At 27.6% G+C, this 24,620-nt stretch overlaps 5 protein-coding genes across 18 annotated transcripts in view; 4 read left to right on the forward strand and 1 right to left on the reverse strand.

Annotated features, from left to right (window-relative positions):
- Positions 1-16: 16 nt before the first annotated feature.
- On the forward strand, positions 17-5,430 carry LOC122711833 (PRKCA-binding protein). 8 transcript variants are annotated; one of them, XM_043930945.1, is made up of 9 exons: positions 17-41; positions 565-764; positions 878-1,063; positions 2,283-2,332; positions 2,443-2,583; positions 2,753-2,812; positions 3,682-4,000; positions 4,064-4,259; positions 4,592-5,430. In XM_043930945.1, exons 4-9 carry the CDS (start codon positions 2,292-2,294, stop codon positions 5,287-5,289), a joined length of 1,455 nt encoding a protein of 484 aa, XP_043786880.1. In that variant the 5' UTR covers positions 17-41; positions 565-764; positions 878-1,063; positions 2,283-2,291; the 3' UTR covers positions 5,290-5,430. The 8 variants fall into 8 exon arrangements, with proteins under 8 accessions (XP_043786880.1, XP_043786885.1, XP_043786887.1 ...); XM_043930950.1 differs by lacking the exons at positions 2,443-2,583; positions 2,753-2,812; XM_043930946.1 differs by lacking the exons at positions 17-41; positions 565-764; positions 878-1,063 and adding an exon at positions 1,130-1,532.
- A 1,853-nt stretch (positions 5,431-7,283) lies between these two features.
- Positions 7,284-8,060, reverse strand: LOC122711882 (28S ribosomal protein S28, mitochondrial). Its single transcript, XM_043931042.1, has 3 exons — positions 7,789-8,060; positions 7,538-7,659; positions 7,284-7,478 (listed from the first exon to the last, which is right to left on the reverse strand). Exons 1-3 carry the CDS (start codon positions 8,056-8,058, stop codon positions 7,325-7,327), a joined length of 546 nt encoding a protein of 181 aa, XP_043786977.1. The 5' UTR covers positions 8,059-8,060; the 3' UTR covers positions 7,284-7,324.
- LOC122711883 (39S ribosomal protein L14, mitochondrial) lies at positions 8,061-9,300 on the forward strand. Of its 3 annotated transcripts, XM_043931045.1 has the most exons (4): positions 8,061-8,202; positions 8,739-8,939; positions 9,000-9,041; positions 9,108-9,300. In XM_043931045.1, the coding sequence occupies exons 2-4, from the start codon at positions 8,750-8,752 to the stop codon at positions 9,251-9,253; spliced, it is 378 nt and encodes a 125-aa protein (XP_043786980.1). In that variant the 5' UTR covers positions 8,061-8,202; positions 8,739-8,749; the 3' UTR covers positions 9,254-9,300. The 3 variants fall into 3 exon arrangements, with proteins under 3 accessions (XP_043786980.1, XP_043786979.1, XP_043786978.1); XM_043931044.1 differs by having other exon boundaries at positions 8,069-8,193; positions 9,000-9,300; XM_043931043.1 differs by having other exon boundaries at positions 8,072-8,202; positions 9,000-9,300.
- A 600-nt stretch (positions 9,301-9,900) lies between these two features.
- On the forward strand, positions 9,901-11,878 carry LOC122711869 (mitochondrial import receptor subunit TOM40 homolog 1-like). The gene is made up of 6 exons (XM_043931020.1): positions 9,901-10,276; positions 10,442-10,556; positions 10,636-10,889; positions 10,964-11,125; positions 11,269-11,418; positions 11,493-11,878. The coding sequence occupies exons 1-6, from the start codon at positions 10,102-10,104 to the stop codon at positions 11,630-11,632; spliced, it is 996 nt and encodes a 331-aa protein (XP_043786955.1). The 5' UTR covers positions 9,901-10,101; the 3' UTR covers positions 11,633-11,878.
- A 1,839-nt stretch (positions 11,879-13,717) lies between these two features.
- The window catches only part of LOC122711924 (box A-binding factor-like), a 32,835-nt gene continuing 21,932 nt past the window's right edge, over positions 13,718-24,620 (forward strand). For 3 of the 5 annotated variants that reach the window (XM_043931109.1, XM_043931110.1, XM_043931113.1), the window contains exon 1: positions 15,341-15,785. In XM_043931109.1, coding sequence (XP_043787044.1) covers positions 15,719-15,785 — 67 coding nt within the window. In that variant the 5' untranslated portion in view covers positions 15,341-15,718. The other 2 variants (XM_043931112.1, XM_043931111.1) reach the window with 2 other exon arrangements.

The raw sequence follows: 24,620 nt of genomic DNA on the forward strand, positions 1-24,620 counted from the left end.
CAAAGACAGATCTAAATTTAAATATTGGAGAAAAGTTACATGTAAATATTAATTTGAAGAATAATTTAAAATTAAATTTAAATTTAAAAATTTTAAAAAATATAATTTTATTTTTAAAAATATATTCTATATTAATTTTTATCATAATACTAAATTAATATTTAGTATTATTAATTAATATTGTAATTCAAAGCAAGTATTCTAAAATAGATTATAAGAAAAAAATTTAATAAAATAAAAAATAAATTATAAATAATATGTATTATAATATTTGTTTTAAATATTTTATTAAAATAATTACAAAATAAAAGTTTATTTCTAATCTTTGCTCAGTAAAAATTGTTTATTGTAATTAAAAAAATGTATACAAATAATGATAAACAATCATATATAAAATATAATAACTTTATAATATATAACCTACTTAAGATATTTTGTATCAGAATATTTGCATTGTTTTATTTGCAGTTTATAATTTTATATTGAACTTTAATTTCAATCAGAAATTATCATAGTTAACTATGTAATTCAACTCGTTAAATATATATTTATTTTTGTTGCTAGGAGAAGAAGTATTTTTCGATGTAAAGCATTCGCTTTAAAAATAAAAATTGTGAACAGAATAATGTGAAACCAATCAAATTAGTTTTTATAAAATCAATTTAATTGAAATTTGTTATTAAAAAAAACATATCAACATCATGTATAAAAACATTAGTTAAAACATCTTTAAAAATTATTATTGAAGATCTTGCACTAATCAAGTATGAACATAGTTTATTATAATTCATTATATTTTTCATTCAATTTATTAAAACTTATTAAATTTTATTAAAGATTTATTTGAAAGTATTAATTTATATTAATTTATTTCAAGTATTTAAATTTAAAACACAATCACGAACACGCTTGAAGAGTAACAATCTTGCCCAAAATTTTCAATTGGCTGTATAAGAAAAAATTAAATTTTTATATTTAAATAAAACATTTATTAAATTAAGTATAACAAGATAAAAAGATAAAATTTTGTGTTTATTAATTATAACAAACAATAAGAATACAAGTAAGTATATAATACACTTGTGTAATGTTTTATGTTTTCAGCAATTGTTTTTGGTTTCACTCAACAATTACATATATATAAAAGAAAATGACCATCATAAAAATCAATATGTTAAAATATTTGCTTTGAAAATTAATATAAATTTATTTTTATTTTTGTGTAACAATAAAAATAGTGAAAAATTCATCACATTTATTCTTCAAGTATGCCTTGTACAATGAAACTTGTGTCGAGATAGTTTCGTAATTAATAACGAAATCGAAATCATTTGGAAGTTAGAATTATTTCCAATCTCTGATTTATTTAAAATAAAGTATTGTGTTGTTTTTATGAAACTTTTCTCAATTTGATACCACTAATTGAAAGACATGTCTCAAAATAAGTTTTATCATATAGGGGATGTTTTAAAAATAAAAATTAAAATTTATGTTATATTGAATTGATTTTTTCATAAAAATAATTCATCAAGGTATTAGCATGTATTGATTTTCATTTCATATATTATAAATAATCTTAAAATTTATCACAAACTAAATGTAAAATATAAGTTTTTTGATGTATTACTAAATTATTTTGATTATTTATTATTGATAATATACAGGATATTTTGGAATAATATTTCAAGATCATGCAATGTTTATCAAATAAGAAATATATATTCTTTTCCATTAAAAAAGTCTTAATAGATATTAATTAGTTTTGGAATTATAAGATTTTTTCAAATATAATCTTGTATAATATATAATATATGATGATATAAAAAACTCTTAACCTTTATCAAATTTAAAACAATAAATTTTTATTGGTATAAAGTTTTAAAAAACTATAATATATAATATTTTTTAAAAATATTTTTTTAAAATAATTAATTTTTTAAAATAAAAGATTTATTTGAATGAATAAGACAATAAATTAAAAACTATTTAAAAACTACTCAAAAAGAACAGTCATCATAAATATATTTATATAACAAAATGAATAGAAGTTATATGAAATATATGTTATAAATAATATAATAATATAATAATATAATATTTCAGTGGTGAAATGTCTTATAACTAATATTAGAATATTTTCTATTTCTTATTTTTCTTAATTAATATTATATGTTATCAAATCTCATTTTTAATCTTTTTAATCAAAATTATTTTTAATCTTTAAAAACATTTTATGTATTTGTGAAATCAAAGTGTTAAGCATCAATTTATTCATATTACAGGTTATAAGCATGGATTATGAAGATGATTTCTTTTTCGAAGAGGATAAGATGTTGGTTTTATAAAATTAATTATTTATTTATTGAATGTTACCCTTCAATTTAAATCTGCTTCTTTTTTCTTGCAACATGCATGCCTGTATGCCACGGTACGGTGGGATAGTTTAATGGATCAAACATTATTATCTACAGATAATATTTCTTTGAAAAATATTGAAGAATGTAAAGAAAATTCTGTTCCTTTAACCACCGTGTCATTGGCTAATGTTCAATTGCAACAATTTATCACAATGGAAGATCGCATGTATGCATTTTTTTTGTTTCACTATCTTATTTTTTATTAAAGTTTTTGTCAAATATTTATATAAATATATATAAAATATATATAATTTTATATATATAAATATATATAAAAATATATTAGTATATTAAAAAATATAAACTCTATGTTTTTTTCTTTAATCGAAATGTAGACCAGATGTAGAACTGGTCAATCAAGATCAGTCTCTTCATCATTTATCTAATAATACGACGTAAGTTTTAATAATATATGCTTATATTTTATATTGTATTACTTGATACTTGATTTTGATGTTTATAGTATACTATTCAAATTAATATTGTAATTTCATGTTTTTAATATTTTTAATATTTATATTTATTTTTATAAACATTTAACATTTATTATTAAAAAATTCAAGAAAAATTTTTGTAATATTTGACATAAAATTTAAATTATTTTATTATTTTTTTTATTTTTTAATTATTAAGCTTTGTTTTGCATGATATTACAAATAGAAGCTTTTCAAATTATTTTGTTTTATTATTTTGTATTATATGTGTTTGTATTATATGATTAAATGTAGTATTAAAAAAAAATAATATTTATAATTAATATTTATTACAGATAATAGTATAGATGGTGATTTTTTTGTTAATTAATTATGTCAGTACTTTAGATTATATATTTTGTTTTTATTCTATATATATATTTACATATATACTTATTATTTCATTATTATTTTTTGATTTTACAATGAAAAATCTTTATTGAAGATTGGATAATGGATTACATTGGATGTCATTCATAATAATTCTTTATAATTGATAACATTACTTTTTAACTGGTTAACTAGTATAAAAATTATCTAATATTATAGAATATCTTATATTATGTAATATTATATTATATAGAAAATATTATATAGAAAATTATAATAACTATATTTATTTTATTTATAATATATAAAATATTATTAAAATAATATATATTATATAATATATATATAAAAATTAAAGTAAATATTATATTTTAAAAATAATTTATATATTTAAATATTAAATTTATATTATTGATATATAATATATAATGTGTCTTCTTTTTTTTTGTTAATTTATGTAGGGGTATGACTATAACTTCTGGCAATGTTGTAATACAAAAAGATAGCAGTAATCTTATAGGCATTAGTATTGGAGGAGGAGCACCCTTATGTCCCTGCTTATATATTGTACAAATTTTTGATAATACACCAGCAGCAATAGATGGTACTTTACAATCTGGAGATGAACTTGTAGCAGTAAATGGAACATCAGTCAGAGGAAAAACAAAAGTAGAAGTTGCAAAAATGATACAATCTTGTGATTCTCAAGTCAGTATTAATTATAATAAATTACATGCTGATCCTAAACAAGGTCGTACTCTTGATATTGCTTTGAAAAAGGTAATTATTATTAAAATTATATATTTATCATAAATTATTTTATATTAATGAATTGAATTTCAGGTAAAACATAGATTAGTTGAAGGAATGGGAAGCGCAACAGCAGATGCGCTAGGATTATCGCGTGCCATTCTTTGTAATGATGCTCTTGTACAACGATTAATGGCATTACAGCGTACAGAGAATTTGTATAGAGGTTTAGTTTCTCATGCTAAAGCTACTTTGCATGCTTTTTTTGATCTGATACAAATATATAAAGGTATGTTTAGAAATTTTTAATTAGACTATCAAATTAAATAAATGTATGTTGTGTGTACACACACGCACGCACGCACACACGCACGCGCACACATACATATGTATTATCAAAAATTATATACGTAATATGGTAGTATTATGTATATAGTTAATTTACTCATTTAAAAATCAAAACAAATATTTAATATATGAATAGTTCATAAGAATATATTATTATTAGAATTAAAATTATTAAATTATAAAAGTTTGTATTGTTTATGTATATCACGATTCTACTAATATTTTAATGTATTATATTCTTATATATTAAACTCTGTATTGTATATATTTTAGTATTTGGAGATGCCTTTGCTGCAATAGGAGTAAGAGAACCACAACCACGAGCTAGTGAAGCTTTCAGACAATTTGGTGAACAACATAGACAAATGGAAAAATTTGGAATAACAATTTTAAAAACTTTAAAGCCTATATTAAATGATCTAGGCACATATCTTCATAAAGCTATTCCTGATACTCGATTAACTATTAGCAAATATGCTGATGCAAAGTTTGAATATCTTTCTTATTGTTTAAAAGTAAAAGAATTAGATGATGAAGAACAAAGTTATGCAGCATTACAAGAACCTCTTTATCGAGTAGAGACAGGAAATTATGAATATCGTTTAGTATTGAGATGTCGACAAGAAGCTCGTGCAAAATTTGCTAAACTTAGATCAGATGTGCTTGTAAAACTTGAATTATTAGACAATAAACACGTTCAAGATGTTGTATGGCAAATGCAAAAATTTGCAACTGGTTTAGCAAAATATTATTCTAACATACGAGACTTATTATCTGCAGTAATGTTATTTCCTGTTGAAGTTGATTTATCACATTCAGCATTTCAATATAAATCCACTGGTCCTCAAGTAATAACTGATGGAGAAGATATAGATGAATTTGAATCAGAAGAAAAAACAAATATAAATGAAGATTTACTCATAGATACACAGAACTTTTCATTTGTAACTTCAGAATCTAATAATATGTAGCAATATGTTTCTTTTGCAAAAGATTTTAATTATTATGCTTTTTTATTAAAATTTAATCAAATGATATTACAGTGAAATTTTTCCATATTATTTTTAATGAAATTTTATATTCTTCATATTTTATTATTTTCCATAGTATAAAAAAATAATATCAAAGATTATTATTTTGAAAAAGTGTATACTTATAATAGGTGTGTGTGTGTGTGTGTGTGTGTGTGCTGTTTTTTATATTTTATTTATTCTAGCTATTCTTGTTAAAGATATTTTTATTAAAATTTTCTTGATACTATAAATATTAATTATAAGATACAAAAATATGTATATGTTACATTCTTAAGTTTTATACAATAATATTCTTATATTATCGTATATTATATACAAAGTGTTAATATATTTATTATATGATATCTATATGATTATATTATATCTAAAGATCAAGCAAAAGTTGATATATAAAAATTTTGTTTAAAGTTTTTATTTATTAATAAACAATAGAAATTTTTATTAAATAAAATGGAATATAGATAGAATAAAACAGTTTTATTTCTATCACATAAATATATTAACACTCATATATAAATATTTTAAAAATATATAATTGTTATTTTACAGTCAAATCTTTATGTTGCTTAAATATTTTATTGAATAGCTTAATAATAAATTTAATGTTTCTTCATAATATATATAAGTGTAAAATTTATGATATATAATATGGAATATCTATAATTATTATGTTGCAAAATTGATTGATTTTATAAAAATAAAATTCTATGTCTGTTCTATGTTATCTTATATGTAAATATAACCATAGATCATATCAAAATATATTATACATATGTAGCTTACACATATACGAAATAATTTTTAAAAAATATTTATATAAGATTTAAATATAAAATATTTTTATAAATATTGTTATTCTTAAAATACTGCTACTAAAATCAAATCATCACGTGATCATTTAAATTTTCACAATCGACGATCAATAAATGTATAACATAAATTTCATCTCTTCTCATCTTGTGAAATTGATTTCCACTAAAATAGCATACAATAAATTAATTCTACAATAAATTTTCAATTTTAGCAGTATTAAAATAATATAATATTTATTATAAAATTAATCTTTTAATACGATTTAATCTTTTAATACGATTTTTCAATTAAGTTGTAAAAGTATTAAAAATATATGATTTTAATTTTTTCAATAGTTATTTCTGTGAAATAATTATTTAATAAGAATAATTATTTTTATTATTTATTTTTACTTATATGTTTACTCAATTTTTTTAATTTTATCAAAATCTTTAATTCAGAAATTTTATTTCTTTTCCACTTTAAAGAATAACTTCTTTTTATAGCTTATATCTAAAATAAATTGTAAAATATAGGAATATGGGATTTTCAAGCATTAATTTGTGTTATTAAAAAAAATTGAATTTAAAAATCTAGAAATTTACATTTTTTTTTCCATTTAATGATTTATAATATATTGAATTTGTTCATATTAAAAATATAGATTAAAAAATATATTAATAAATTAAATAATTAATAAATTAGATATAAGTATAATATATCAATGTTTATAAATTTTATAATTTTGCAAATTGAACTAAGAAATAAGTTATTTGATCCAAAAGACAAAATTATAGATATTTTATATATATATATATATATATATATATATATATATATATATATAAATATTTTTGTTTCTTGCATAAAAATTATATCAGAAAACTTCTATATAAATCATAAAAAATCTTTAATAAATTTAATTTAAAATTAATACTAATATAACTTTCTAGTATAACACTTAGTAAAATAAAGATTAAGTAAGTTATATTAGTTATAAGCCTAAACCAATATATTATATATATATTTATTTATTTATAATGTAAAATTTTATTTTATTTGCTAGATTTTCATTTATAATATATGTTAAGAAAAATATATGTTAAGTAAAATGTTAAGAAAATAAAAAGACATGTAACTTAATCTTTAAACTTTTCTCCTTTATTTAAAAAAATAATAATTACACTTTCATTTTGTCAGATGAAGTATGCACTAAACCAAGAAGAATACAATCTGCTTCTAATATTGTTAGATCTGTAGATGCTCCTAAAAATCTTGTTGATAATTCCAAATCTTTTATTAATAATTTGACTTTTGAGCCTCTTTTATATTGCCTAAAATAATAAATTTTGAACTATGATTTATTAGAATAAAAATTTTATTTATAACTTACAATGAGTCTTTTTGAGGTCTTGGGCACACACAATGAAATTTCCATCCAAAGTCAATGTATAAATCATTATTAATAATATGAAAAATTTCTCCCAATACTACTTTTCCTTCTGGATTTCCTAGCTAAAATATGATTAATACACATAAAAAAATATATATATATATATTATAGAAAAGAAATAAGAAAAAGAAGTTGAATTATATATAATATAATAAAATGTAATGTAATGCAATAAAATATTTCATATTTACATCTATGAATTTAGAATGCCGAAGTAATGAAGCGAAAGTATCCTGTCTTGGAATTAGTAGATTATTTTCAACTTCGAGATCTTTTGAAAATTGTGGAATTTGTTCAAAATTAGCAGATTCTGTTTTCTTGCTTTGTCTCTTATCTTTTGTTACATTTATACTTAAATCTTTTTCTATACTATAATTTCGAATAAATAACAAATTGATTTGAGGTATATAAGCGAAACATAATTGTTTAATTGCCTTCCGACATCGTTGAACTTTATTCATTTTAGTGGAAAAAAAAATGTGTTTCGATAAAACTATATATAGGTTATATGTTTAACTTTTTTCTCAATTCTTAACCATTCTTAAAGTTCGCAACAAAACAAAACTAGTTTTTTTTAAAAAGTTTTAATAAATTAAGTAAGTAATGTAAGTAATGTAGTTAATAATGTAGTAATAGTTAGTAATGTAGTATTAATAAGTAAGTAAGTAATGTAATAGATATTACGTTAAAATAAATTAAGATAAATAGTACAGACATCAATAACATACATCTATAACATTATACAATAATGTTATAGATATTATCATTTTTTTATTTTGTATTAACTATCATATATGTTAAATTTTATAATAGATTTATAAAATTAATAGATCAAAGAAATTAAAAATAAAAAAATGATTTAATTAAATTATATAATTAATAAATTTGTTTAAAAAATTATATAATTTTATTTCTTTTTCTATACAAATTTTAATAATCTTTTTTTGAAATTGAGTTAAATAATATTTAATAACGAAGATTTTAATTTATGCGATTATTATTAATATATATATATATATAAATAAATATATATATATATATATATATATATATATATTCGTATTTAAAAATATATCGCATATTGTAATATAATGTAATAATTATCATATTCAAAAATTAATATTATTTCTTTATATTATAGATAATATAATAATGCCTATATATGGTACAATGTTCAATATTTTATCCAGAAATGTTTCTACATCAACAATATGTAATCAAATAATAAAATTGACAAGATTAAGAGTTGTAGATAATAGTGAAATTGGAAAACAAGCTATGATGGAAGGAAAACCACCACGTTGCATTCATGTTTATAATAAAAAAGGAGTTGGTTATATAGGTAAGATAATTATGTGATATTTTGATAATATATATTTATTTTTATTTATAAAATATATAGGAGACAGAGTATTAGTTGCCATAAAAGGTGAAAAAAAAAAAGGTATATTGGTTGGTTTGAAGCAACAACAAAATCCTAAAGTTCCAAGATTTGATAGCAATAATATAGTTCTTATAGATGACAATGGTACACCTTTGGGTACTAGGATCCATGTACCAATTCCTCATATTCTCAGAACAATTATGAAAGAAAAGACACATAGCAAAGGTGCAGATTATACAAAATTATTAGCTATTGCTACTAAGTTCGTATAATATATATTTATAAATGTTAAATTATTTATCTATTTTAAATAGTTAGAATAATTAAATAGTAATAGAAAATTTTGTTATAATATATATATATGTGAATATGCGTACATATGTATGTGCATTTATGTTTATATGTATTAGTACATAAAATTAAAAAAAAAATAAAATGTCAAAATTTAATTTACTAATTATATAATTGTTTATTATATTAATATATTGAAAACATAATTTATATTTAAGGAAAATTGAAAATTAGCAATTAAATAATGATTATAATGCAGATAAATATTATCAATAAAAAGAAACGAATTATTAATTCATGAACATGATATTACATTTTATTGGAGAAAAAATAACAAGATATAATAAATTTTGACCAATCAGAATAGAAATTAGATATGACCAATAATAATAGAAATTGTTTAAATGTTTTGGTTAATTTTTATTTTATTATTATATATGAGTAAAAATTTTAATATCAATTTATATGTATAATTTAGAATTTAATTTAAATAAATTAATTTAAATAATTGAAATTGAAATTTAGGTTTGAAAATTTATTCATCGTTTATTGAGTATTTACCTAATGTTTTTCCTTTGATAGGGATATTTTGAGGAAAAGAGAAATCTCATGGTCTGAGCGGCAGTGGCTGCCTTTTACAAATGGCGGCTTAGGCAAAAGCACGCTGTTTTATCTAATCAAAAGATTTTTCATTAACGATTTTTGTACATATAGTAAATATATTCGTCTTTGTGTAAGAATTCACAAGGGTGAAATAGTAAGATATTGTGTCATTTGTACAAAGGGAAAACGAAAATTATTAAAATTCTTACGCATAAAATTTATCAAAATGGGAAACGTATTAGCAGCTTCTGTACCTCCTCCACCTTCGCCGCCACCTCCGACCTCAGGTTTATTACCAAATTTAGAAAAACCAGATTCTTCTGAGACTTTGAACTCTAGTAGACTTTCTGATGGTTTGAAAAATCCTGGTACAATCGAGGATCTTCATAAAAAGTGTAAAGGTATCTGTATATCACGTAATCAATATTATTTTTAATTCATTTTTTTTCTATCGCATAATCTATTTTATTGTCTAATTGATGATATAATTATACGTATATAATAAAAAAATTTTCATTCAAATACAATTAAAATAACTCTAATATTAATTATTAATATTATGATAGATGTATTTCCTGCAAACTTCGAAGGTGCAAAACTGATGTTTAATAAAGGTCTTAGTAATCACTTTCAAATTTCTCATACAATAAGCATGAGTTCCATTGCACAATCTGGGTATAGGTAGGATTGAAATTGATATAAATTTAAATATTATTTAATTATAAATAATCTATCAGATATAATATTTAAATGTTTTCAGATTTGGAGCAACTTATGTTGGTACACAGCAACCGGTACCTTCAGAAGCTTATCCAGTGTTATTGGGTGATATAGATCCAAGTGGAAATCTTAATGCTAATATTATTCATCAATTTGGTGAAAGATTAAGAGGTAAATTAGCTACTCAAGTACAGAAAAGTAAATTTACAGCTGTTCAAATGACAACGGATTATCGTGGTGATGCATATACAGTTTCTTTGACTTTGGGTAATCCGGATATACTTAATGGTTCTGGTAAGCGTGCGAGGTAAAGATCAATTACGTAAAATTTTAGGAACAATAATAGTAAGGAATAAATTGTTTTCTAGGCGTTTTTGTAATGCATTATCTTCAAAGCATAACTCCATCTGTTGCGTTGGGTGGAGAACTTGCTTATCAACGAGGTCCAGCTGTGCCAGGAGGTCAAGTTGCTGTTCTCTCAGCCGCTGGAAGATATACGAACGGAGATTCTACGATTAGTGGTAGCTTAGGTATGTAAGCGGAGATATATGAACTTAATAGTTATAATAGGATATTTTTAATGATATTTTATAATTGTATAGATATTTTATAATGATTAAAAAGCTATTTAGAAGTAACAACTAACAAGAACTTACAACAAGATTTTCAATAGGTTTATCTGGATGTCATCTCTGTTTTCATCAAAAAGCTAGTCAGCAATTACAAGTTGGTGTAGAATTGGAAATTAATTGTAGAATACAAGAATCTACCGGAGCAATTGCTTATCAAATCGATTTACCTAAAGCTGATTTAATATTTAGAGGTAGCATTTAAATTATTAATTGTATTCATTCGTAATTTATTTTCAAAATTCATTGTATGCATTTTTATTTATAGGAAGCGTAGATACAAATTGGACTGTGGGTGCAGTTTTGGAAAAGAAATTACAGCCATTGCCATTTACATTTGCGTTAAGTGGTATGATAAATCATAGTAAACCGCAATTTAGACTGGGTTGTGGATTAATCATTGGTTAAAGATAGGGACGTAAATAAGTACGAACCGCGTACATTACTTAGGTAAATATCGGGAAGAAGAAACAATGGAGTATCATGTGACTTTTGTGAATACCATTCGAGAGAAACTTGTAATTAATATCGATGATGCCCAAACTGATTCCCTTCTATTTGTTGATTACCTCATCTGCTCACCATCGTGTTTATAAGATCGTTTTGTTTGTTTATTTTTTATTAAAGAAATACCATATCAACAGGGTTTTTTAATTGTGTATATTTATTTAATTTAAACATGCAAATTTTATTATTCCTTTCATATTGTCGACTAACACTTTAAATGATTAAGTTATATTAACAATCGTGACTTGTAAATTTTTCGAATGAAATTATATTCAATGAAAAAAAAGAATGCAATGCGATCTAATTTTCTCATTATCCGTTTTACGGGTTTAAAAAAAACACGTATTCGATAATGTGATATGTTTTCATCTGGAATATATTGGTATTCTGCTCTGCTATGTATAACTTGATTTAAGAGGATCATATATTATTTCGTTCATATTATTATTATTATTATTATTATCATAAGAAAATATGTATTGGACAAAAAATTCAATTGAAATTAAACGGAACCGTATAAAAATAAAATAAAATTTACATTATTTAATTCACATAAAGAAAGTATTTAATGCTTAATTTAGATAAAATCTTTTTTTTTATTTTATGAAAAAATTTTCGCATTTGATTATATAATAAATTTTATGTCTTAATCATTGAACGATTCGTCGTTTGATATTTATTAATAGAAATATATTTTTGTCGTGGGTAAGAATAAGTAAAACAGTGAAAATAAAAGTAAAAGCATAATAATAAAAGGTATATAAGCATTGAGTCGATATTTCTATAATACTCGAGTTCAAAAGAAATATTGACTAACTATTATCAATTGATTATGATACACTTTGTTCTTACTTTTGTCTTACTTATTTACACTGGTGCAAATACATTTGGAAAAATAAAGTAGCGCACGTTATCGTTTAATGATATTGACCTTTGACTCTCTGATCCATCTTTATTTTAAGCTAATAACATGAATTATTCTTATGTTAAAAAAAAGATAGAGCAATATATATATATATATATATATATATATAATATTAAATATAAAGAATATTTTATTCATTTACTCAATGATTTAAAAAGAGATAAAAAGAGAGGATATTGATTGGAAATATGCTAAAATTTCAAACAAAATTTTCATCAATTTAATTATTTATCGATTGTTGAGAAGAGATATGCATTATTATAATAAACAGCATAAACAGCAAAATTAAATTAATTTCTCTTACATAATATATATATAATATATATATTGTACATATTTTATATATATATATATAAATCATACGATAAGAAAATAAAAGCTTAGACTTATAAATTACAATTCTATAAATGAAAAGAATTTCTATAAATTGTCTTAACCTATTTATTTATATGATGAAGATTTACATATTGAAGTGAAGTTTGCACAGAGATATTGATTGTTTCTTAGGAAAAGCGATTAATAGAAAATTTATTAAAAGAAGTTAAAAACAACGTGTTTCAATATGTTATAAAAGAAACGTAAAATTTTGAAAAATATCAATAAAACCGAATAATAACACGATCTTGATTTTTAATAATCTATTTTGATATAATTGGGATAATGATAAGATGATAAAATAAACATGAAAATAAAGCGTTCAAATTCGAAATAGATTTTGAATATATATTTTATGGTATAGTAAAAAAAAAAACTAAATAAAACTATCAAATATCGATATAATATATAGCTCGATCGATCCATTGATCTTAGTAAAGACAGATGAATGAACGTGATTGTCCTTGAGTATCGATATACATACTTATTTCCGGTAGATTATCTTTGTAACTAAATAAAATGATAAATTTATTCGATTAACGATAGAATGCAATTATTACGAAATAAATAAATAGAAAAAGAATGTATGTCATTGATTTTTTTAATTTTCTCTATTAGCAATAAACATATATTTCACTAAATGCAATACCGTAAAAGATCACGAGGTAGTATGAATCATTTCAAAAAACAATTAACATCGAGGTGTTCACAAAACAACTATTCCCTTTGTTCGTGATTGTACAATCGTGCGTATCGTTACCAATCACTTGTAAAAGAGATTTTCACGTCTATAAGTAATTTGTTTAAATTTAACGCATAATCTGAATCTAGGGAAAAAAGAGTTTATTAGTCATTGAAAAGATTTATACCGAGCAAATCGTTTACTTTGATAATCAATGGCTGTTTTGTGAATCTTTGAAAGTACTACTGTAACGAGTGACGCAAGAATGTATCATCGTGTTTGTAGAAACAAAAATGTTTGCTTCTATAATGCATTATACATTTATGTAACAAATGAAAGCATATTGCGCTTTAAATCGTAGACGATACGAAATGGAAATGAAATCGATTTCAAAATTTTTAGTCTCACGAATTTTTGTCAGAGTATTGATCGATTGTTGAAATATTTAAAAATATCAATGAAAATCATAAATATTTTTCGAGACGTATTACTTAAGCTACATATTGCTTACGTAATAACAAAATAACTAATTAGGTTGCAAAGACGATTAACATTAGCAAAAGCAGAAAGATCTATCATCGGTTGAAAGGACGAAATGAAAGAGAAGGAAAAGTAGAGAGGAGAATAAGAGAGGAAATTGACAGGAATAGTGATAAAGAAGATGAAAAGTTAACGAAGAAGCAAAGCAATGGTTAGAAAGAAAGACAAAACGATCTAAACGCATAGCATGTGTATGTTACGTATATGTACAGCACACACACACACACACACACACGTATGTATATACATTATGATTGATAAGAAAAACATGTTGGAAAAAAAGGAGAAGCGCATGCGCTTTTCGCGACATGAATGTGAGAAGGAGAATCAGCGTGCATTGTCGAATGTGACGTGTGTGAGACGCGTAAACGAACAGCGTCGATCCACGACGATGCGATCGAGTTGACGGTGTGCAGTTTTCTTTAGCGCTATTCGCGATACCCCCACCTTAAAAAACGAGCAAGTAGCCGATCGTAAGGAACCAAAAGACCTCCCTGGTTAAGCTAATAAATTAAAATTATTCTTTTTAGATATTCAATATTCATAATTATCGTTTTCTTTTGTTATCTTTTCAGAAAATTGATATTCACTTTTATTTTGCAGTTCCTTCGGAATTGAAGTTTGACGCTGATTTGAATCTGTACCAAAGTCATTTGTATAATTTAATCGAAACCGATTCGATCCGATTCGATCCGACCTGACCCGATACAACATCTATCCCAACTAGTCTTGATTCGATTCGACTCTATTCGATACGGTCCAATCCGATTCGATCGGATACCATTAGTTCGACTTCAGTCAATTCCACCCGATCTGATTCGACCATCCACGGAACTACGATCGTCTCTTTCTCTTTCTCTCTCTCTCGTATACACACATACACACATACATGCATATATATACACTGTCTCGCTTATTCTTACTCCTCACTCTTCCATTCTCTCGCTCTTTTTGTCGAGTGCCCTCTTTGTTAGCTTCACTCTGCTCGCTGGTTCTCCTCTGTGTACATAATGCACACCAGCCTCGCTACCGATCTTAGAACGGTGGTCAACGCGAACACGATCTTAATCAGTAAACGGTAAAAGGAATTTTGCGAGTATTATAATTTTTACTATAATTTATATTTTTTTTTGCAATTTAAAAAAATAAAAAAGTGTTTGGTGTGTCGTATATTTTCGTTCATGCCACTTGTCTTGTGGAAATAATTGTAATATAAGTGCGATACGCAAAGAGAAAAAAGAAAGAAATTAGAAAAAGGAGGAAATTGATAAAGTGTAAAAATTTGAATAATTTGCCGATTTGGTGAAAGAAAGTAGCGACAGGTTTCAAGAATAATTTTCATAAAGAGTTTTGTCTAGTTGAGAAAGTTCAATTTCGTGTCGAAACAACTAAAGGAACAAGAGGGAGAGAGAAAGAAAGGGAGAGAAAGAGAGAGAGAAAGAGAGAGAGAGAGAGAGAAAGAGAGATGAAGAGAAGAAAAACCGATGATGAAATCCGTGAAGAAATGGAAAAACGTCGACACAACGAATACGGTGAGCGATTCTTCGATACTGATTCGGAGATTTCGATGCGATGCATGTTTGATTAATTTGATGCGAATCGATCGATAAAAAAATTAACAGGTAGAAAACAAAAACAATTCGTGATATATTTACTAGGGAATAAAAGAAAGAAATATTCAAAAAAAAGAAAGAATATTAGAATTAGATTATATAATATGAACGAAAAAGTGATAAATAAAAATAAAGAGAAACAGTTTGTTTCGAGATTTGTCGCCGAATCGAAAAGAATAGGTTAACAACGGGCTACGGTGGTCCGCGAGTCACTGGAAATCGGGTGTCGATCGTGCGGGATGTATATACGTTGGATATCAGAGTGATAATTCTATTACTGGTCGCGATAACGCAATGTACGCGTTAATAACTATCGTCGTATTTCGTTCACAAATGGAGATTTTCACGTCACTACTTATACATAGATTTGATGCAAGCGATGCATCGCTTCCTATGATCGATATCGATATGATTATTTTCTTTCTGTGAGAAATTTCAAACTTAAAAGTAGATTATAAAATTATCATATGTGAATATTTGGCACGGATATATCTAGTTACTATACGATATATATGTATATATTATTATGAAGAAATATGTCGTAAGAAAAAGTCGTAACAACTTTCGTTGATGTTGATTTTGTTAGATATCAACAAAAATCGAGTTTTTTCATAAATTCAAATATTTATACCTGATATCTCTGAACGAGATTAAATCGTAGCAACAGAAAGTTGATCACATGAAATATCTTAACATTCGTTCGATTTTTTAATTTCTCTTTCTTTATTTACATTAAATAAATTTCTAATAAATTAAAAATTATTCGAAAATACACAAATCTTTCATATGTAAAGAAAGGATATTAGAACCGTTCTCAACTTAATCGATAAACTCATCGAATTTTACTTTGTAATTCACGCTTGCGCGTTATTAATTACGAAAATCGTGATCAAGAGATAGCACTTTCAAACATAAAAGCTGTGAACGTAAAGTTCCAACATTATAGTTAACAAGGTCCAAGTCCAATCCCGTTATCAAAGTTTTTCTACCATTCGACGGACGTGTTGCGTCGTCATGGGTCAATGTACGCAACAATAGCACGATATTAGCATAGTAGCGTGGTAACGTTAAAAGTTACCCGTTAAAATTTATCCATTTTCTTAGAATTTAATTGTTGCCAAAGTATTTACTTAATTCAATCATTTATACGTTTTAATACTCAAACATATAAAGACAAAGAAAAGAGGAAAATGAATATTGTAAAGGGGATTGCATGGTTGGTATCATTGTTCAAATCTATATTCCGTTTCTATACAGAGTAACTGAATACTCATTTCACATATACTAGTACAAGAGTTACCATTAGCACAGGTAGAGATGAGAGAAAGAAGAGGAGGAGATAAAGGAGGAGGATGCGTAGTATCATGGATGCTCGAAAATGGCCGCTACAGTGAAACGCTGCGAATGGTTCGCCGTAACGGTGCTGAAAAGAATTCCTTTCTCTCGGGTTGCTCCGCCTTAATTCCTCTTTAATTAAATTGGCAGCCCTTTAAAATTAGCAAAGCGAAATATCATTCTTTCAAATAAGATAAAGATTCTTTTCGAAGAGCGAGATGATATTTAGATTAGAATTTATCGTGTTAGATTTTAGATTGAATTTATTGAACTGATCGAATTAATATTATCATTTATCTTTTATAATTGTAATCGCAATGGGAAATTTGTATAAATATAGAAAAAGATGCATGAACGTGAGAAATTCTCATACATGGCACATGTTATATATAAATAAAATCGAATAACGATAACATCTCTACGATTAATGTAACTTTCGCCTTGAAAACTGTATCTTTTCAAACATTCACGAGTTGTTTTTTTTTCAAATTCGATTGAATTCGTTAACATTATACATATTAATTTTGCATCGTGAGAAATGTCAGAAACTATAAAAGGAAGAATATTCAAGTTTTCGTTTGCAACTCTAGATCGATTCTAAATCGAGATTTGCGTGTAATTTGTTTACCATCTAAAAGTCATTTCTTTTTTCGCTCAAGACTTAGTGGTGGCAACATAACCTGTACCCTATACCTCTTGCTCTATACCCTATACCTCATACCCCATACACCATACTTCACGCTGCATACCGCATACCGTGTTATTTACGATCCGTTTGGTTACCTATTGTTTTCGAGTTTCTCGAAACGGTTCGACTGGTTAGAAATCGTAACTCGCGAACGATCGCAAAATATTCCGAGCTAACTCGAGTGACTCGCTTAAATTCACTACACACACTTGTTGCTTATCCACCTCTTCCAGCTTCGATATGGTCTGGTATCGAACGGCCCAATTGAAATAGACTTGTTCGTTTATTTTTCACTGTTTCCAGTGAACATAATGTTACATTCGTGAGGTGATTTTTACGTTTATATTTGGCATATCCAAGGTCATTTGAACTATTACTATTGGTCGAAAGAACGAATTAGCGTTTGTATATACGTACAATTAATTTGAAGATAAAAATGTTACTAGATGGAGAAACTTTATGAATATTTATTTTTCTCCATTGATTTTAAATGTATATACAATATATATATATATATTTTTTTTTACAAAAAAAAAAAGGAAAAGCGTAAAGTCGAAATAATCAATCGATCTTCAATTCAATTTCTTAATATTCGATTCATAGTTAACTTTTCTCACGACCAATTTCGTTATGGCATACACATCGATTGATATAACGATATAATTGATAGACATCAACATCGACAACGGCATCAGACGTCGATGCGATATCCGACACGCGCGCTGACTTCTATCTCGGTTGTGTTAGGTGGAATAGTGGGTGGTGTTCTATCGGCCGGTGTACCAGCCACAACGATACGAGTTATCTCGCGATACACCGGCGTTCGTCGAAGAAACGTTTAACATTGTCCTACCAGTCCGCGCAGTCTTCTTCGAACTTACAATTAGTCTAGTCCAGATGTGTTGTTTAGTGTGTCTCGATCTTTTTTGTGTGGATGAATCGTCCGATCAAATCGTACGATCATCATAAATCAATGTTTCGATAAAGAAACGTTTACATCCTTCTTATTGAATATCATCGTATCGAATGTTTGGCGTGGTTTTAACTGGAGACATCTGACGGATTAAACGTGAAATTTGTTTGCCCTTTCTTCTTTCGATTTTATCATTTCTATTAGATTAATTAGCTTCACCTCATATTTTCAAATATTTCTGATTTTCTTTTCTGATATCCAGATATATCAATATTCATCGTTGTAGAGCAGAATATATTCTATACGATTATAATTAGTTAATATTCTAGCATCGATCTTTGTACGAAAAAGAATTATTATGCGAGTAAGTTGGGAGCCACTGTCGGTGTGCAACTACTCCAGATAAGGTATCGGTCGACCGCCGGTCTGCGATAACACTTCGCAGCATGACCCAACGTAACGCGCATCGTCCTGCTTAGCCTCGTTTCCTCCTCCCTCGTTGGTCTTAGTCCGCGTTTGCTTTCCGCTGCCGTCGCTGCCGCCGCTATGACGGCCACCACCACCACTACTACCACCACCGCAACCGCCACCACCATAGTCATCATCACAGTTACCGTCACCACCGTTGTTGCCACTCCTTGTACTTTCTTTCTTGCGACTCTCCTACATGCGTGACTCGAGAAACGAGTCGTGTAATATAGTAACGTATTTGCCTTAAAATTTTTGCGAATTCATAATTAGAGGTTATGTCTTCGAAATATCTATTCGTACATAGCTTCTGTTCCTTAAAAGTTAATTATCGCGTCCCTGTGTTCTTTGAATTTTTTATTTTTTTTAACTCCCTCTTTTTTCTCTAATCTTTTTCAATCGGTAGAAATGTTATACATTACTCGACAAGAGTTAATGTATAGAAAATTGAGAACCTATAAGTATTTTGATGTACGTCGACCGATTGCGTTATCGGAGTGTCCTCGAACGCGAGTGACCATCGCCAATGATATTTTTTTTTTTTTTTAACTCCCGAGTCGAACGTATTTTTTAGCATCAAAGCAACGAGACGAGTTGAAAAATTCAATATATGTATAAAAACTTTGACGTTGTATGAAATATATATATATATATATATAATAGTAAACATTATGGAAAATGGAAAGCGAAGAAAGTTTTGAGAAGAGTTAGATGTAGGTATAAATCAATAATTAAGAATTAAGAAAAAAAAAATAAGAGAGGAAAAGAGATGAAAAAAAGAAAAGTGAAAAATCAACTTCTAGGATATAGAGAGGAGGATCTTTGAAATGATAGAGGCGATAGAGTTGATAGAAACGCTTACATATACCAAGTGTTGGAGACATAGCATAACTCTCAGTGATAGGGTAATCTTTCACGGACAGAGATTAGCCAAGGACGCGCAGATAAACCGCGACATTGTTGGCATTCTTTTCTTTCTCTTCTACCATTTCTTCTTCTTTTTGCTCCTGTTCCCTCTTGCGCTTAGTTCGTGTCAACTTAATCGGATCATTGTCACCTTTATCATTTCTAGCAAACGCATCTCTTCCTTTTCGCGAATCTCAAGTCAATTCAATCGAATTGATCATTTGATTTCGGGAAAATATAATATAATATGGCAATTATAAGGAAGAAAATTATATATGTACATGTAGATTTTACGAAGCATGGCCATCTGCGAACACGTTTATAGGGGTATGTTTCATACAAGCATCCTTTGCAAACGCGGTTCTTTTTTTACGTCACGTTGAACGAGGCAGCTGAACAATCTGCACGAAACACACGTAGATCTGTAATCGAGTCGTAGAATCATCGTTGTCATTGATGATGATTATGTGATAAGAGAAAAGAGAAGAGGAAGAGGAAAAATAGCAAAAAAGAGACGATTATTTTTCTATCGAGATATACAGAACGGAAACGAAAAGTTGAGGTCAAAGTTGGAACGAGTGAGTGGCATTTCGTATGGCCGACAGGTTTGCTGTTTTGTACCATGCATGCGGGCGTTATCGCGTTGAAACGAGGCAATTCCTTGTCGGCGAGTCGAATGGTGTTAAATAAGGAAGGTTTACTCGTTTTCGAACAAGTCTAGAATGGATATACACGTTAAGCATCTATGCTTTTCCCGCGGGAAAAATATGGAACATCGGTCGCGGGTCCCTCAGGAACACGACACCGCCCCGAAAACGCCCCCATTTCATCGTACGCCCGTTATCAACGAGTACCAGACATGAGATCGATCTACCGTTAGAAAATGTTTAAATTTTTCGATCCTTTCTATTCTGTTTCTTAGCTAAATATTCGTGGGTCGATGTTTTTCTCTTAGTTCGTCGTACGTCACTAACGTACAACGATGTCGAACTATAATTCGCGAACTTTCTCGTATTGTGTCGCGAGGACAAAAGTACATATGTATGTACGTATGTACTTACTTACCTACTAATGCGTCGGCGAACTAATGCCATCTGTGACTCGCGGTTTGAACGATTTGAGTTACGGATTCGACCCGATTTGTAACTCCGGTAAAATTGTTGAAATAAAATGTCACGTGAATACGAGGTGAACTCTCGGAAACATGAAAATAGGTACAGAAAAAATAAATGAATGTAAAGAATTATGGAAGGGATTAGATTTGCTAAAAGGATACGTTTGAGTCATATATATATATGAAATATTTGCTTTTCTTCGATGAAGAATAATGAAGGATGGATGATCGTTAAATCCAAACGGTAATAATCCGATGGAATGAAACATAATAGAATGAAGCATAGTAAAATAACGAAACAAATATTTGTAGTCGCTCTTTAGAAAATCATTTCGTTAGTTTAAAAAATTTGGGACATAACTGTAAATATATATTTACAATCTCTACAGTTTTCTTTCCCAACGATTACGTATTCCTTTTAACACGACATAAATTTATCATTTAGAAAATTTTTTAATCCTGTACGAATATACAATTTAGAAATTTCTAAGAAAAAAAGTGTTTGGATTACAATTTAGCAAAACGATTTAAAACTTGAAAAGCTGAAAAGGGTAACGGGAACTTACTCGTTCTCCCTTTGCGTTCACCACGAGTGTTCGCTATTTCTCTCGTTTTCTTTCTCTTCCCTTAACAAACGTAGATTTTGTTATCGCTTGGGGACAGGAGTCCGGCAGCGAGACCGGATGTCCGCCCGCGCGCAGGATGTGACGTCAAAACTGCTGCTCGATGGCAGGCCAGCGAATACCGTAAACCTACCCACCCGTCCGCCCTCTTGCCGGTTTGCCTGCTTGCCTGCCGCTTTGCTTGCTTTGCCTGCCTGTTTGCCTGCTACGCAAACAATTTTCGTCCACCCTACACCCTCTTTGCTTCACCTCGACGTTCAGTACCGACCTTTTTACCTATTACCATTATTTTTAGTGACATTATTAGTATTTTTATTCTTATTGCTTTTTTTATTTTATAAATTATGGATCAAGAAAAAACAAAACAACAATAATAATTTCACTAGATTTTTGACGAAAGAATTTTTTAACCTAACTAATTCTTACATATTTGAATTTGATGGAACCAGTTAATAGTATTTCAAATTTTCTATCAATAATGTACATAATATTATTGTTATTAATATACAGGAACAAGTGATCGAATATTTTATTATAATTCGAAAGTATACCAATATATAAATTCGAACGATTCGAGTAAACGTGCACCGATTACTTTTGCGCTGATCTTTTGACTTGAAACGTGCGAGATCGCTTTTGCACAAGACGAGAAAGAAGGGAATACTTACCGTTCCATTGTTTTTGTTTCTGTACTGGTTCGTGCACTGTTACAGTTCTAAGATTTTCCGAGACCTGTGAAAGCTGTGAAAGCCTATTATTTGTTTATTTAAACGGGTGTCGGCTCGTGACTAACCTTTGACCAACTTGACTGTGATGACAACCTTTTTCTTTGTCCAAGAACAATTACGATTGTACGCTTCAAGAAGGAAAATTTTTTCACATACAAGGACCCTGAACTTTGCTACATTCGCCATTTGTAATCTACTGCTCGATGACGGATCGATAAAGAAGTTTTTGAATTCTCTGTTTTATCTTTGAAACGGTTAGGTAAATACATATAACAAACGAGCAATAGTTACGAAGAAACGACGAATGAAACTTGTCTCGGGCTAAACTAATAACCATCTCTCATCCACACAGCTGTGAGCTAGAAGGTTAGAAAATTAACTCGAAAATCCTCTCGAGTTAATACCCCATTACGGTCTCGATGTGAATATAGTGGGATATTGGTGACGACCTTCGACCTTTGGACGACTGATTTATTAATGCTTCGCTCCCTTTGCTTCTTCACACACTTCTTTTTTCTCTTTCCTCTTCTCTCCCTTTCTCTTTCTCGTTAACCCTCTCATGTAATATATGTTTCATCTTCCCTTCGAATACTTGACTTCAATCGTTAAAAACGACCTCAATTAAAAACGAATCTTATTTATTTATAATATTATTACGATAAAATAAACAACATTTCTTGATATTACATACAAGTAATAATAACGAACCATATTTTCGATTGATAATTTTTTCGTCCAAAAAAAAAAATAATATCTACGAATCTACGATTCGTTGATAAAAATTTACTTTTGTTACAGAATTAAAATATATCGTATCGCAATCATAAGAACGCTTTGAACGTGATATTTTCATCGAGGTGGCGCTTAACCATATTTTTTTTGGAATTCGAAAAAAATCGTAGGACGAGTGTGCTTTTACTTAGGGTAAAAGAAAGGAGGAAAATATGTCCCATAACGCGATCCCTTCTCATGTTACGCCACGCAGTCTGTGTTTCGTTGTTTCGCGGCTCGTGACGGCTGACACGTCTCACGAGAGCAATGGAAACGAAGTTACGTGAATCTTGAAGGGTACGTGGACAAGACATTCGAGTTTTATTGCTACTTTGGACTTAATAATATTTAAACTACAATATATTTATACATATACACACACACACATATGTGATATATACACTTGTACGATATTTATATATCTTACGATTTTCCTTCTGAATCGTTAAATATTATTTATATATTTAAAACTTTATCGTGTTTGTCGTTCAAATTTTTTTTTCTTAAATATCCTTTTATTTTTCTTGTTATATACATTTTTCTTCTAAATAGGAAGATAGTTTATACAGCTACCTCATTTTTTTAGACTATATACACGTACTTTGCCAAAGTATCGATAATTGGCAGCTCTCAAGATTCATAGATCTTTTTTTCTTCCAGTTCGAAAGTGGCTGGTTAGAAAGTTAATGGAGCCGAACGAATCCTAGACCGGAGAGGGGAGGGGAAGGGGATAGAACCGTGTCCGACTGTGTTGGTAAAAAACATGACAGAAATTCGATACTTAGAATTCTCGCGGCCGTCGGAATAGTTTCGAACGGATTTGTCTAATTCCAATATATTCCGATATACGTGTAGATTTTAAATTTCAATTTTTTTCCTCTTTTTTTTTTTCTTCTGTTAAATTTCGACCGTCACTCTCGATCGTCCAATTGCTATTTATGATATCGTACAAATTTATATACCGTGTATAAATTTTTCTCTTCGTTCCCTTGCATCGTCCTTTTTCTTTTCTATCGACCTAAAAATGGTCGGTATTGTTTCCTGGTTTAAGATGTTGCTAATGACCCTAACCGCGGCCCACGGTTTCTTTTCTATTCTTTCTCTTCTTTCGAAGGTAAGCGTCCCGTTTGAATATTTGTTTTCTTACCTTCGTCCCTTCCTCCCTTTCTTTCACCGATTCTTCATCTCTTTCCGCATTTTGCGTTTGA

Source organism: Apis laboriosa, unplaced genomic scaffold (genome assembly GCF_014066325.1).
Source record: "Apis laboriosa isolate Shangri-la unplaced genomic scaffold, ASM1406632v1 scaffold18_cov149, whole genome shotgun sequence".
Classification (NCBI taxonomy): Eukaryota; Metazoa; Arthropoda; class Insecta; order Hymenoptera; family Apidae; genus Apis; species Apis laboriosa.

Excerpts from the sequence above, each read along its gene's own strand:
- LOC122711883 (XM_043931044.1), top strand. The coding sequence starts at position 8,750 with ATGCCTATATATGGTACAATGTTCAATATTTTATCCAGAAATGTTTCT. Across the intron at positions 8,940-8,999 it reads AAAAGGAGTTGGTTATATAG|GAGACAGAGTATTAGTTGCC; the intron begins GTAAGATAATTA and ends TAAAATATATAG.
- LOC122711833 (XM_043930945.1), top strand. The coding sequence starts at position 2,292 with ATGGATTATGAAGATGATTTCTTTTTCGAAGAGGATAAGAT. Across the intron at positions 2,584-2,752 it reads ATCACAATGGAAGATCGCAT|ACCAGATGTAGAACTGGTCA; the intron begins GTATGCATTTTT and ends ATCGAAATGTAG. Across the intron at positions 4,260-4,591 it reads TCTGATACAAATATATAAAG|TATTTGGAGATGCCTTTGCT; the intron begins GTATGTTTAGAA and ends TATATATTTTAG.
- LOC122711869 (XM_043931020.1), top strand. The coding sequence starts at position 10,102 with ATGGGAAACGTATTAGCAGCTTCTGTACCTCCTCCACCTTCGCCGCCA. Across the intron at positions 10,890-10,963 it reads GGATATACTTAATGGTTCTG|GCGTTTTTGTAATGCATTAT; the intron begins GTAAGCGTGCGA and ends ATTGTTTTCTAG. Across the intron at positions 11,126-11,268 it reads TACGATTAGTGGTAGCTTAG|GTTTATCTGGATGTCATCTC; the intron begins GTATGTAAGCGG and ends GATTTTCAATAG.
- LOC122711882 (XM_043931042.1), bottom strand. The coding sequence starts at position 8,058 with ATGAATAAAGTTCAACGATGTCGGAAGGCAATTAAACAATTATGTTTC. Across the intron at positions 7,660-7,788 it reads GGCATTCTAAATTCATAGAT|CTAGGAAATCCAGAAGGAAA; the intron begins GTAAATATGAAA and ends ATCATATTTTAG. Across the intron at positions 7,479-7,537 it reads AGACCTCAAAAAGACTCATT|GCAATATAAAAGAGGCTCAA; the intron begins GTAAGTTATAAA and ends TTATTATTTTAG.